The 15,145-nt window shown below is 39.0% G+C and overlaps 1 protein-coding gene across 11 annotated transcripts in view; it reads left to right on the plus strand.

Annotated features, from left to right (window-relative positions):
* The window catches only part of MCF2L (MCF.2 cell line derived transforming sequence like), a 157,260-nt gene that overhangs the window by 55,946 nt on the left and 86,169 nt on the right, over positions 1–15,145 (plus strand). The window contains exon 1 of one of the 11 annotated variants that reach the window (XM_054518516.1): positions 3,973–5,117. The exons of 9 other annotated variants lie outside the window; for them this stretch is intronic. In XM_054518516.1, the coding sequence (XP_054374491.1) occupies positions 4,997–5,117 (121 nt within the window). In that variant the 5' untranslated portion in view covers positions 3,973–4,996. Of the gene's footprint in view, positions 1–3,972; positions 5,118–15,145 lie in introns of those variants that run through there. One more of the 11 variants, XM_054518518.1, reaches the window with a different exon arrangement.

The following is a 15,145-nucleotide window of genomic DNA, read 5'->3' on the forward strand; positions in this document are numbered from 1 at the left end:
AGCCCTTAATAAATCAACATCAAAATATTAAGAATATTTATTGCTGTCTATGTTTTTTTGAGATACTGAGCTTGATTGCAGTGGGTTTTTGGTTCACCCAAATATATCTTCATTCATACCTATTTCTGAAATTTCTTCCCACTCCAGTTTCTACTACTATGTAATGGTATTTTATTAAATATATTTTCAGAGGACAGATTCTCTAGAATACTTGATAGTACCCCTTTATGCTAGAATGTTCTGCTAGAGTAGTCTGAAAGTGAAATATAAGCACATCTGTCCAATTCTAAGAAGCATAAAAATAATAAAGGCAAATGATTGTACCTAAACTTTATATTAATCTCATCCACATTGAAAAAGGAAGATTCAGTCTTTTCTTGTATTTCAAGAATCTAGAATGTCCATGAATAATGATTTATTTATTGGATTTTCAGACAGGTTTTTTCAATAGTTTCACTCTACAAGAACCCTGTGGATTTGTGGGTGTAAAAATATCAACCTTTGTGTCCTTAACATTTCAACCACATTTTCTTTTTCATTTAAAATCAGCCTCTAGTTGATTCTGTATTGTTTTAGCCTAGTGTCTGGCCTCTGGCATGGATTAATCTTTGACAACTCGTTTTCAATTTTAAAAATTAACACAACCCACTTGCCATAATTCAACACTTATATAGGGTTATAAAAAAGCTCAGGACTAAGCATAATAACAATCAGTGCTAACTTGTTATGCTGTGTGGGTGTTCAGCTCTATAAAACAACTTTCATTTCAGATTAGAAATAACTTGTATATTATCTTTTAATGTGTGCAAAACAATCAGTCTGTACAAGAATGTAGCATGAGTCCAATTTATCTTTCTGTTTGTATGACTGTTCTCAACAAAATAAGTATGCAGGGCAAAATTGATGGCACATGATTTGAAGACAAAAATCTAAACAACATTTTCACTCTTCTTCCCCCTCATTTTTCATTTCCACTGTTACTGCAAGTGTGCTGGAAGATCCACATGGCAAGATTTAGCTTGTATGTACCCTTATATTTGCTTTTAGAAATTGATCCAAGAAACAATAATTTCTGAGCTCTGCAGATGTGTATGGTAGATGTAGTTCCCCATGTAGTTTTCAGAGTCTTTTATATTCTTCCTGTGAGATGAGTCCTGCAGCCCTCTGGGTTGGTACGGGGGGTGTGAGGGCCCTTCTGATACTGGAGTTTCTCCTGCCTGCCAGAACTCCAGGGAAAATGAGAGGGTCAGTGGGAAGACACAGGGTGCACAGGTGGACTCTTGTGCCCTGTGTGCATGGTGAGATCTTGAAGTGCCTGAGAGCTGCCATGTTTCTTGTCTGTGAGATGTACTCTTTTCCCTGGAAAACATGGTCTACAGTAGGAGAAATAGCAACACCAGGGGCAGTGGCTTATCGGGAGATATGGAGAAGTGTGGAGAAATGGAATAAATTCAGAAAAAACTCTAGAACAGTGATGATTCTGCTGCCAGAGCCTGCTGCTCTGGACAGTTAGGAGGGTTACATGCTCATTAGTGTGAATCTTTCAGCATCACATCAAATGTGAGGATGTAAGGAAGGGCCTGTAAATAATTGTTAGGATTTGGAGGAAAATCACAGTAGAGCATTTGAGATGCCCTGTAAAGATAAGGCATCTGTACAAACAAAAAGATCAAAAGGAGTAGTAGGAACATTTAGTGGTGAAGAAAGTGATGGCATCTTAATTTAATGATTCCCAAGAAAACTTGAAGTTACTGTTCTAAAGTATTTTGTGGGTACCTGGGAAAGGAGGAATCAGGGAGTGTACAGCTGTAGGTCAGCGTGGCTGCTTCTTTGTCAATGTGCAACACTCTGCCTGCAGTCAAAAACAGACCTGGAAATGAAGCATGAGAAAAATAAGCCCTATTTCATTGCCACAATTGTATTGATTCCATCAGGCTGTCTGCAGTCATTTAAAGATAATTGGAGGGGTGTTACCCACTGAACGTTACTGTTTATGTGATGTGAAAGGAGAGATAGGTGCAGTCTAGTTGGTTCTGCCAACTAATACTCAAAGAATATTGCTGTCTGTAAACTCTGGGGTAATTTGCTGATGCTATAGAACGGAGATGTCCTTCAAAGAGGAGCTTTTGTTATAGTAATGCCAGTAGCAAGGGAAAATATTCAGATTATTTTCCTGGAGATAGAAGCTGCTGCTGTTTGGAAAACAGTGCATTACACCATCTGTTTCCTTCTGATTGCGCACTACCATAGCCATTGTTGTGATTAATTTCTTTGCTTCTAGGCACAAATTTGAGTGCTTGAAAGAAGATTAAAAGCTTGTTTGTGGACAGGGATGTAGCTAATGGCTAGATTTCAGTAGGATTGTGTGTACTTACCAACTTTACAGTTTAAGTCATCAATCTTCTGCATGTATTTGATATGTGAAAAAAGAAAGGAGAACATCCTTTTTCCTTGTAATAATGGTCTACATGAATTGCTGGTGAGGTTTTCACCATGTGCCACTGGGGTGTGTCATCACACACTTAAAACAGCACTGGGACTAAGGGTCACTTTTCATAGAATCATTTAGGTTGGAAAAGACCTTTAAGATCATCAAGTCAGACTGTTAACCCAACACTGCTAGGTCCACAGCTAAACCTTGTCCCTAAGTGCCACATATATGTCTTTTTAAATACTTCCAGAGATGGTGACTAAATTACTTCCCTGGGCAGCCTGATCCAGTGCCTGTCAAATGTTTTTGTGAAGAAATATTTTCTAGTTTGCAATCCAATCCTCCCTGGTGCAGCCTGAGGCCATTTTCTCTTATCCTATCTGCCTCATTTTCTAGTGAGGCTTGGATGCTGAAAGAAGATGTGTAGTTTCATCCTTATCCCACTTGATTTGTCAGAACAGGTCCTTAGGTCATGAGGCCAATGTGCCTCAAGAGCCCCAAACAAGTGGTTATCCTGCTAGGTGGGAGGGAAGCCCTGCTGGCTGACAAATGGCCACAGACGTCTCCTGGCCACATTTGGTGCCTCCACTGGGAAGCTCAGCAAGGAACATGTTGTGCTGCTGTCTCTGTGGATGTTGTTGTTACCCTTGATCTGGCCAGAGCCTCTGCTTTGTGCCCCCAGTGACAAGCAGCACAAGAAAATGCAGAACTTTGCTCAATATGGATTCTGTGTCTTACCTTTTCTTTGAACCCTGAGTATACAATACAGTGGCAGTGTGTATCATGGTGGAGTTCCACCTCTAGGCTGTTGCTATCCTTCCTTCCTGTCCATTTCTGGGTACTTAAATAAGTTTGAAAAGCCTTTGATCCAGAACATATAGCACAGCTGCAAGATGCAGTGGTCCATCTTCTTGATGTAATCAATTTGCAAAACAAGTGATATTTGCATGAAACTCATCTGTTCTTAATTTTTTTTAATGTTTTTCTTGGTTGTCACATTTCAAGATTGTCATATTTGTCCATGGTTTCATGTCGAAAGTTGAACTGCTTCCTGCTAGGATTGTAACAATTCTCTCTTAACGCAGTGTATGCAAACTAATACTTTGTAATAGGGTATTTAATATTTACTTCAATGTGACTTAACTAAAGTTTTCTGTTTGAATTTGCTTTCAGAGTAATAGATAATACATCATATTTTAAAGCTCTTCTTCAGGGTGACATGCATAAACATATATTTAGTGTATATTTGGTATATATTTGGGTAGTGTCAGATCTGTGGCCATACAGGACATGGTTAAACAGAATTGAGAGGAAAATTTTGACTGCCAAGTAAAGCAGCATTATCAATTTCCTCTCTCCTGCACTGAAAGAGACAGGGGGAGCAGACAGTGTAGGGTTTCCTGATATGTTTTAAGAAAGCCTGGGATTCATTTCCCCTCCCTTCCTTCCTATTAGCTGTTTGTTAACTCCCAGGAAGACCCAGGTTTTTTTCATAAGACCTCTCTGCTCACATATTCTGGGAACGGGCTCTGCCTTTGAAGGACTCATTCCTCTGTGCAAATACAGGGGGAGGAAGAGGAGTTGTATTGATGATGGGAGTCTGACTTTGGGCAAATGAACTGAAGAGGAGTTTCTAACTGACAGCATCGAATTCACAATGGTATTTTCTTCTAATCTGGCATGAGCATAGCACTTGTCCCTGAAGGAGACCAGGTGCTTGAGACAAAGTAGGAAATGCAGCAAGTGTCAGGGTGAGGTTTCTGTCTTCGGAGTGCAGAGCAAGACTGTAAAGGTAAAACAAAGACGTTCAACTTGACTTTCTTCAGGAGAAACCTCGCGAGTTCCTTTGCAGCAGCTGGACATCCCTCACGTTCAGGAGAAGGATGTGAAGAAGGAGGTGATTGTACAATTGTGATTGTACCAGCTACTTGGGATGGGCACTGGGACTGGATCTCTCTGTGTGGCTGGAGTGCATTGACAATCTGGATGTTTTGTGCAGGCTTTCCTTCATCCTAAACAGCACAGGGCTGTTAGTTTGGATATAGTTATTTTGGATAACACACTAAAATAGAGACAGTTTTGCACCTTTTTTTAATTTTCTTAAAATGTTACTTGCTAGTCTGACCTGCTTGTGTGAAGAGCTGTGACTTTTTTATTCATACTGATCCTACTGAAAGTAGACTGAAGCTGTGGCAAGATGTCCTGTCTGCTGGGTGCAGCATGCTAGGAACTGAGAGGGTGTTGCAGCTTCATGCAGAAGACATCTTGGTATTTTCAGTGCATTAACTGCAACCAATCTTTCTTTTTCCTTTCTAGTGGAACTAGGTATTGGTTCCTGAAGAAAAGCATACACGATACCAATAACTGCACGGCACGCACTTCCAGGACTTTAAATCTGAGGCTTTTTTCATAATTTTTGGTATCATCTGAATCTGACAAAGTAATTTTACACTCCATTGACATTTAAAACCAAAATCAGAGTGTTTTCCACTGTGTTAGAAGAGAGTAATTCTAAAGAGGAGAACTTTTATTTCCTTTGCTGAATAGTTTGGTGAAGATACACCCATGTCTCAGCGCCGCCTTTTAAGGGAAGGACATGAAAGTCCTTTTAGGATCCTACAAAGATTCTTCCAAATGCCTCATGGCAGAAGACACTCGAGAAATAACCCACATCAAATATGCTCTGGTGAGGTGAATGTGTACGTGATTCTATAGTGTGATGTGTGTGTACACAGAATGTTGCAACTACACTGGGGCAGTATGTGAGTGAGTTGAATATGAGCAGTAAGCAGCCTAGGATTTGTGTTACTGACATCTTTCAACTGATGATTCATGTTTGGTTTGGTTTGGTTTTTTTTTCCAAAAGTGTACTCATATAGGGATCCAGCAACTATTGCAGTTAAAAAATACAAATCTTTATCAACACTAGGTACTACTCATGATAGTAATTACTGTCTGTCACCAGTATCTACTGGAGAAAAATGTTATACCTTGTTTTTACTTGCATTTCCAGGTGCATGACGGTTTCTAACATAGATTTGAAAGCTTTACATCAGCCATCCTTTTATATTCTAGAAGAGCATTGCTTGAGTATTCCTCAAGAAGAAAATATTTATAACTGTACTTAAAAAATCAAGAAGCCTCTGATCACATCTGTAATGTACTAAATTTAGGACTTTGCTACCAGTTACTCAGTCTCAAAATCTGTTTCATACAGTATGTGTTAGTGCGACTGATAATTACATAATCTTTATGTTTAGTGAAGCTACATTTTGTTTTTTTCTTTTTCTCTGAAATGAGTTAACCCTGACTTGCTAAGATAAGCAGAAGTGGATTTTTCAGTAATTAATTAAAACTTTATTGTTTTCTTTTATGCACAGTGACCTATTATGATCTTTAAAAAAAAGAAAAGGAAGTTTTTTGTTTCTTTTAAAATTATTTTGGAAATCTACACCAATTTAAACAAAGCTGCCTTTGTTAATTTTAAAGGCTTTTCAGTATTCCTTTATTTGATGTTGACGTTTATTGTTAGAAAAAAAAAATACAAAGAGAAAAATGCCTGTCTGGTGATTTTATTTGCTTACACCTTCACTTGTACTATGCTCACTGAGTCTTTTGTTATCTATTGTATTTGGAATTAAAATTATAAGGGTTTTTTAAATAAACTTTTTTTTTAATCACTTCTGAAATGTGAAGATTTCACCTTTCCTGACTTCCAGTTCTGGACATTTGTGAGGCCAAGATTTGGTACTTTTAGGAGTGCTTACTAGTAAATTATTAAAATCGAGCAATTAATTCTATTCAGCTGAGACTAGAAAAAGTTTTGATGTAAATTGCTGTTAATAACAGTAAAGAAAAATCAGGAAAAATTTAGTAGTATTTTAACCATATGGAATGCCATCTTGTAAAGCAAAACAAAACAAGGTCTTGTCAAGTTTCAGTCTTACTTTCATGTAGGATTCAACTATCATTTGGTAGCACTCACACTGCAGTTAAATCCATAGTGTAGCCATGAAAGGCAATACTTTCACCAAATATTTTATATTTATGTTTTTGTGAGTTTCAAGCACCTGCTGGCCATTCATTCAATAATCCAAAGTATAGGCAAAGCATTGACTACATAGGAGAAAAGCACAAATTTAATATATTGACCACATTCTAACAGACAATATTCCTAATTTTTGCCTAATTTCCTTTAGAACAAGATCCTTAATATATATCTTATAATGCTATGCAATCATGTCTTACATCTTTCTTTCACTATTTAGAGGTGTGTGTGTGTAGTCAGAAAATAGTATGTTTCTGTAAGAAGCTGTCTGCTCTGTCTCCCACCCATCTCTATTATTATTCCGAAATTCTTTTTGATCATGTGGCAGCCTTTTCTGTTTGAAGTCTTCAAGTATGCAAAAATTCTGTTTCCTTTCCTTCCTGTTACCCATTTTATGTTGACAGTAGGAAGGCAATTACAAGCTTTTAATGTTACCCTTGTAAATCCAGTAAGAATTACTCCATTGTTTTGGTCAAAGGTGGTTTCTGGCCTTTTGGACTGATACGAGTTTTCCCACCTTCCTGGTAGCAAACCTTGGCTTTCAGGGCCACTTGCAGACAAATGCTACACAGAAGGTGGATCAAAGTTTTAGACTGTGGAAAGGGAGAGGAATTCCAGCCTGAGAACATTTCTGTCCTCTAGCTATGCTGGGTGAAATCCCAATTTTGGCAGAATATGTTTCCAAAGTAAATGTGCTTGTGATTCTATGAATCCCATGATGTATGCACCTCTCTTCTTGTGACAAGGTTGAGCCGCTCTGTCCTGTTGTGCCAAGTCTCACAAGGCTTGGTTCTCTCTTCATTAGCATCTCTGGAAATTGCTGAGAGCATGTGTGCTTTGCTGTCACTTCATCCTTTCCCTGCATGTTAAAATATTTAATATAGCATATAGAAATGTTAACTGAGCAATAAATGTCCTAGTTCATATATTGATTTTGCATTACCTTATTTACCTTAATAAGGAAGCTGGGCTGGCTTCCAGAGTCATCATACTTCATCAAATCCATCTCTGGTTTATTTTCATTTTAACAAAGCAGACTTTATTTACTTACAGCTTGTTGACAGTTGGCTCTGTCCTGCTTGGCCTAATCTTCATTGTGCTGTTCTCTGCAGGTGTCTTTTACTTAGGGCAGGCTGTGTTCCTTTATCCACTCACCCTGGCTGAGCCCAGGCTCTGGTGACACTTGCTCTTTGGAATGCAGACGTTTGGGACCAGGTGCCATGTGGCTCCTCCTGCCTGGACAGGCAGGGCCTGGGCTGGTACAGTGAGTGCTGTGAGACAGCATTGTGCTTTCTGAATCCATGCCTGACTCTGTGCCTTCTGTGCTTCTTCATCTCTGACTGCAAGCAGGTGGGACAGCACTTGTGGGTTTGTGGAGGGTTTCAGCCCTGGGAAGCTGTGGCTCTGAGCACTTCTCTTGGGACACCTGTCTCCCATCAGCAGGGGAGATTTTCCAAGGTGCTGTGGCCCTTTGTGAGGGGCATCTCAGCACAGGGCTCACAGACTGTGCTTTGAGATTCTCCCTCTTCTTGCCTTCTCTAAGCAAATGGAAACAGTAGGTCAGCTTAACCCAGAGCTGTAGAGCAGGTCTGGCAAGGGGAGATGCCAGAGACATCTGTCTTCAGTCTGTGCTGTGCGTGGTATGGATGGGGAGTATCTTTGGAGGCATCCTGTCGTCTGCATCTTTTCACTCTGGATTCAGGTTGGTTTTCTGACAAAGATGCTGAAGCTCTAGGGTGGGTTTTTGTGTATAATTTTAGGAGTGTGATGAATGGGTGGCTGAGGAGACTGTCTGTGTCACAGGGTCTTTCCAATCCAAAGAAGTTCTGTGAAAAGACACAGAGAGCAGCACTGTAATGTGGGTGTCTCATACTAATAGGTTTTTGTACTGGGTCAGACAGAGCTTGGTTAATCCATAACCTGAACAATCCACCACAAAGAGTGAAGAAGAGTCTAGAGGACTTCTGCATCATCTGTATCAGCCAAGAGGATGCAGATGTGGTGCATCTTTTCCTGAAGCTATATGAGTATTTCTGTGGGGTATTGGGCATTCTTGTAAGGGGAGAGGGAGTTGGCTTATGGGCAGGCTAGCAAAATGTGTGGATGCAGGAAATGTCAGAATGAACACACAAAAATAGCAGAAATATTTAAGTACCTGAATGCTTCAGTGTAGCCAAAGCCTGCCTGGAGCCAAAGACTAGCATTTCTGGTCAGTGTTAAATTCTGCCACAACTTCATTACTGTTAGTCCCCACACTAGATAGATCCAGGTGAGGCTGTGTTTACTGTTTGCTGCATTCATGCCTTTGTTTGCTGGCTGCATAAAGGTGTTTAAAAGAGATTCATTGGAGATTTTGAGTTTCTGTGCTTGGGACTTTGATTGACCTGTCCTGCTTGAAATACTCTTGCACTTTTTCAATCAGAAAGATGGAGAAGAGAGTTAGTTGTGATTCCATAGCAGAGGTGATAAACTGGACCTGTGAGTGAGCAATTCAATATGACTAGTTCCAGATAGCATTGTGAATATCTGCATGAAAAACAGTTTTGCTTTGCCTTGTTAAAGCCTAACATGAACAACTATATGCTAAGGGCTTATGCTCATATATACTGTATCAGACACTGGGTGTATCAGCAGTCTGTAAATATTCAGGGTGGAGTGATGAGGGGAAAACACTATAATTAAAAGAGATAATTACAAGAACAATGGCATTAGTGGGGGAAAATATATTTGTAAAGTCATCTTGTGCCACCTGTAGTATTTATGGAACAAAGTTCAGGTAATGCAAAAGCTCTTACCTACTCAGGGCAGTTTGTTCTGAGCAGGGGAAGGAAAAAGTGGACCTCTTTCTTCTCTGATGATGGATCAGAGAGGAATTTCAGTAGCAGAAATGAAGAGTTATTATTTTTTCTCAGAATGGTGTTCCTGGCTGGACTTTGTAGCGCAGGGTAAGTTGGCTTAACTTTTAACTCCTACATCTTGTAAATGTAAACAGACCTGTGTAGTCTGCTAAGTCAGGGTTGTGTAAGTTGTGTGGCTTGGGGCTGTGCTCTTTAATAAAACATTTTAAACATGTTTTATATGTGCCAAAAAAACCCATGTATTTCAAGATTCTTAGTATAAACTTTGCTAGCTCATTGATCCTTGAAAATACCTTGTTCATAGAAAACACATCATTGGAGAGTCTGAGTGGTAAATGGTGGTATTTGGTTTGTACTTAAAACCCCTTTTTCCAAAGGAATTAAAGCATCAGGAATTTTAGGATTTAAATTTTCATATAAGGTTTTTATAGACTTTTTTTTTTTTCAGAGAGCATTCGTCAAACTTATTACCATTTAATAACTGTGATGTATGTAATTGATTTATTTGCCTCAGGCAAGTTACTTGGTGAAAAGTGAGCACTTCAGCAAAACCAGTCATAGCTGACATCCTTGTGGAGACAGAAAAGGTCCCAGGCAGGCTGTCCATCAAAAGTGAACTGTTTCTTCCCTGAAATTATTTTCAGAGCATCACCATACAATTTAATAGGGATGTGTTCGGTATATGTTATCTGATAAAGAGGTTCTTAGTATTCAGATACCAATTCAGCAACACTGGCAAATGTTTTTCTTCCTTCCCTTAAGTGTCTGTATTGACCTATCCTATAAATCTGAGGGACCTTAGCTTCCTTTTTTTTTAAACCCTTTTTTTGACTTTTAAAAAAATGTTAAAATCTTTATTTTTGTGTTAAAAAGTAAAAGTGAAGGAAACACATGATTTGAGAATTGTATTTTACAATACATTAAGATGCATGCTGTGATAGAAAGTAGAAATACCTAAAAAACATGACATTATCAGCAAATTTGTGAGATTGGTCCCACTCAAGATTCCTAAAACTACTTATTATGTCCTATTATTTATGTTAAAGAAGTGATTTGAATACAATTAGAACATTCTGGATTGCACTGTTGTAAAAGTTACTATTTCCAAATTATTGGTGCCTTATTTCAGAGGAAAGAATGTTACTTCTCCAGCTGCATGCATAATAAGGAAGGAATACTTCTTGGGTTACTGCTATACAGACCACCACTTTTAGGTTCCTGGATGATGATTCTTCCAAGAAAATAAAGACTTTTGAGAATCTCTCTAATGAGCAAATGAGCAAGCACACCCACAGAACTGGGAGCAATACAAGACTGTGCCTTTAGGCTTCTCTTCTGTAGATCCACACTGAACTCCATGAGCCTGCTCCCTTGGACCTCTTCAGCCTCTCTTCTGCCCTGTTTGCTAAGATTTAAGCTATCTTTGAGTTTTCTTGCAGGGAACAGACCTATTCTAAGGGGCTGTTGTTGTGTGACGTTAAGGGTTGCACATGTGAATGGAGGAAAAAAAAGTGAAAAATAATTCCATTACTTCAGTATATGTAAAATGAATCCTCAGAAAATGAAATCTGACTGTGCCTTTGACTCTTTAAATGGGGGAAAAATGTCTTCCTGACCATTAGTCCTATTTGAAAAGCCCATTTAATTACAGGGAGTAGCTATATATGACATTATACCATAATGGGCAGTGAGATAGTAGGAATTTATATTTTTCCTGCTTTCATGGCCACTGAAGAATATATGAAAAAACAAAAAATAAAGAAGGGGAAAAAAGAACTTAGAATTTCCCTGATCAACAATCTGAGGGACTTTGCTTCAATAATTTAGAGTTAAAATGACTGGCTTTTCTTAGACTTTTGCTTTCCCACATGTTGAATTGTCAACAAGTAGATATTTACTCTCTGGGCAGAACCAGTCCTGGAGGCAGGATGTAGCTTTATTTACTCCCTTTATCTTCTTCATTGTTCTTCCAAGAAGTTGCCAATCTCATGTACTGTTGCAATCTGTTTAGTTCTGCTGAAGTTGTGCTTAGTAGGATGGTTTGCACTACTTCCTCTTACTGTGTATACTTACAGTGTTTAACAAAATCCCATATGATCTTCCAATTAACCTCAGAGGTTAAGCCTACCTGAAAAGGTTGAACACACACAGCCTCGTGCTGAAGCAACCTAAGCCAAAAGGATCAAAGTTTATTGTAAGATTTCCAGCACTTCCTGACTAAAGCTAGCTCTTGTATTCACTTATTTATTTTATCTTAGTTTGGAGCCATTACATCTTCTTTCAAAGCAGGAAGCGGAGATCAGTCCAACTTCTATGTCTTTTATTTCTTGCTCAGTGATCTAAAAAACATCCCAAAAAAGATTTTATGTTAATCAGCAGTCAGTTTATCTGACATCACAGTTTGTTTCTTGCACTTGAACTTGGGTATGGCATGAAACCTTCTGCAGTCTTGTTGGTTGGTGGTTTTTTTCTGAAAATAATGGCCAAGGGCTGCTGACAGCTCTGGTTTTCACATCTCCTTACTCTTCATTAGTATCTGTCAGCAGTCTTTGGTGTCATTGACTGTGAGTTTGTCAACTTGCTCACAATTCAGTGTGAGGGACTAGGCTGTTGAGTAAGTTCATTCTTTCCTTTTGGAGTGAGGCCAAAGAACTAAGTGAAGGACTTGGAAATTTTCTGTAGGGACTGCTTCTTCTCCCTTCTTATCCCCAGGTGGAAAAAATATGAGATTTTCCTACCTACACTGTTGACAGCATACAGTGAATCTCAGCCTCATCTAATTATTATCAGTTTTACCCTTCTTTGTAACTTCAAATTTTCTAGTAAACTCTGGAGCTTTTGTAAATAGAGGTCACAAAAAAAGTGAGACCAGGGACCAAGTTAGACAAAGATCCTGAAGGGCTCAGTGAGAATGGCTTGTGGCTTTTAGTAAGGAGTTTTGTCCACTTAACAAACCATAGCAGTTGGTGGAGCAGTTGGGAGGGACTGAAGCTGTAATCTCAGGTGTGAGCAATCAGTCAAGAGTACACTTCTAAAAACTGAGTCCAGTACAATTCTCCTGAAAATTCCTCTTAGAGTTGTCCTGGATTACAACAGCTCTTGTTGTGAATTGCCTACAGTAATCTAAATGTGGACAGGGCTATCTATATTCTGAGAACAATTAGGAGTTTCAGATGGACAAGCTTAACAAAAAGTTAACAAAAACATAGATGCTTAGTTTTCTTCTCTGAATGATTCCCTCTCTTGATTTATTTCTCTGAAAAATCACTTCAGAATTATGTGACTTATAGTTCATATGATTCTTTGGCAGAGAGCTAATGGAAGGACTCATTTGTCTGTGTCTTTTGGCTTTTGGGGAAGGAGCTACTTGCTTTTCAGGCTTTTATTTGAAGGAAAAATGCAATATATATTGCCTTTGTTTTTGTCTTTCATGAAACACAAGCAACTTGTTTCATGCAGTGAGTCTGTGGAGCAGAATACTCTCTCATTCCTAAGACATCATGATTAAAAAAAAACTTCTTCTCTGCTTTAGCCAAACACTTACATAATTCTTACCATCTTTGGTGGATTCCAAAGGTGTATATGAGAAAGTGGATAGGGATTAATACGTATTTTTAAAGAGAGGTAGTATGTGAAATGAAGAATTCAAGATGTTGCCTCTATCCTTTTACATTAGAGAAACTTTACCTTTCTAATACTGTTTGTTATAGCTGCATATTTGAAACAAACTCAAAACATGTCTTTCTGGAGAGAACACAGCTCACCTTCAAGGCTCCATTCAAACTCTCCAGCTTCTACCATCCAAATCTCTAGTAGTGTCTTCAGACGTTTTAACTTGACTGCATTTGTGTCATCTACCATGATGGCTATCAAAGACTGTTTAAAGACTTCAGGTGCAAGTAAAGGTAGTGTCTGCTACTTTCAGTGTAAACTTTTGCCCTTTTGGTTGATAGCATTTGACCTTGGTTCTGTCTCTGATTTTTTTTTTCTGACTTCCAGCTATTGAAAATTATGTTCTTTGTCTTCAAGGTAAGTTGTAATAATAATTTTCGCAGATGTTGTCATTTGCCTTTAGAGAGTTATTTTAGGGCTCAATTTTTTGTGAAAAAATTTCAAGATTCCAAGTTTTTTGGGGTGTTCTAAGCTGGTTAACATGCTCCCAGGTATGAGTAATGTACACCTCCAATTTAGCATAAAATCACCTCTACTGCTACATTCACTGAAAGCATTAAAGGAGGTTTGCTGGTATCTACCTTTAATATTAAAGCCTAAAAACATAAGAACTGTCTTAGCTGCTCCCAGTAAAGCCTGTTTCTTTGCCTTTGCCTAAAGAAGGATTTGGGGGTTTGGCCCAGTCCTTGAAATCTCTTTCTATATTCAGTTGTCTAAATACAGATCAGACTGTATGCAAAGAACTTGGGTGTGTTGGAAAAATCTGTAATGAACTTTAGGTTTTGAGGTGTCAGGAGGTTGTTTTGGGGATCATGTGCTTGGACTCAGGTGACAGCTTTCTCCCTGAAGGTGCCCAAGCCACCATTTGGCAGTGTTTAATCCCTAAACAACTGGGATTTGTCTGTCCTCTTTTTCAAGGATAAAAGTCTTACAGTCACAAGAGCTATGGATCGTTCACCCAGTGTTTTCCACTCTGGCATGCTTCCAGTGTAGAAAAGAGAAAAGGTATTCCCAAGCCCATCTTATCAGATGGGGTTTCAGCCATTTGCCCAGTTTCAGGTCACCTCAGTTTATCCCCTTCAGCATTACAAAGTAACCCAGCATATTTTCTGGGAACAAGGAGTCATAAACATAGTAATAACAACTGTTTTCCACATTAGTTTGCTTCCTTCTCTGGGTTACAAAACCCTATTATTAACCTTATTATTATTATTATTGTTTACATTTAAACAATGAGAATGCTCTGTCCCTGCACACCAGCCTCGAACCCTTGTGGTCCACAGGACTTTTGTGGATGCTCTATAGCACACTCATGGTAGCATGCTGCTGCCCTGAAGTCTCCTCTGCAAACAATGGGCTTGTTCAATCTTGAATAGTTTAAATTTTTCTAAAACTATTTCCTCTATGTGACCATGTTTATTTTAGAAAGGAAAAAACAGAGATTGTTCTTGTAACCTGCAGAAGGCATCGGTGCTTTGGGGGGGGGACATGTTTTAGAGCACAGTGACGACAGTTAAGCAAGTGAGAGGAGGCAATGTGGTACAAAACAATAATATAAAACCAGAGAAAACGTGACAAAGTAGGCTTTGGGTTGCAGTGTGCCAAACTGTGGAGTACACCAGAAATACACTGATTAGCTGCCAATCTCTGCTGTTGCATGGGAGGCAATAACTTTGGTGGAACTGCTGCCACAGATGGGAATAGGCTTACATTAGATCTATTCCTCAGCATTTAGGCTTCAGGAGAAACTTTGTTTGCTGGTTTATAGCACAGCACTTGCTCTAAAGTGCTTGCTGCAAGAGGGGTATTTGCACAAGCTCTTTATCAGCCAACTGCTGGTGGCTGCACCTGTAAACCTTTAATGCCTGTGAGTTCACCCCATGGGGCTGGCTGAAGCTAAGTACCTCTCAGCTGCCAGGGGGTGCCAGGCAAATGCAAGTGCTTTTGGGCAAGCTCATAGTAGAACTGAGTTTTTTCCTCCCACTCAAGTGCAATGACAGCTTCTTTCTGCTTGCCTGAAGAAGAAAACATGAAGTAAACTCAATGAAGTCAAGGTTTTTTGTTGTTGGTTTGTGGAGACTAACATACTTATATGCTGTTACCTGTTTGTAGCTGAGCTGCTGTTTTCTTCACTAG

This window comes from Molothrus ater, chromosome 2 (genome assembly GCF_012460135.2).
Source record: "Molothrus ater isolate BHLD 08-10-18 breed brown headed cowbird chromosome 2, BPBGC_Mater_1.1, whole genome shotgun sequence".
Lineage (NCBI taxonomy): Eukaryota > Metazoa > Chordata > Aves > Passeriformes > Icteridae > Molothrus > Molothrus ater.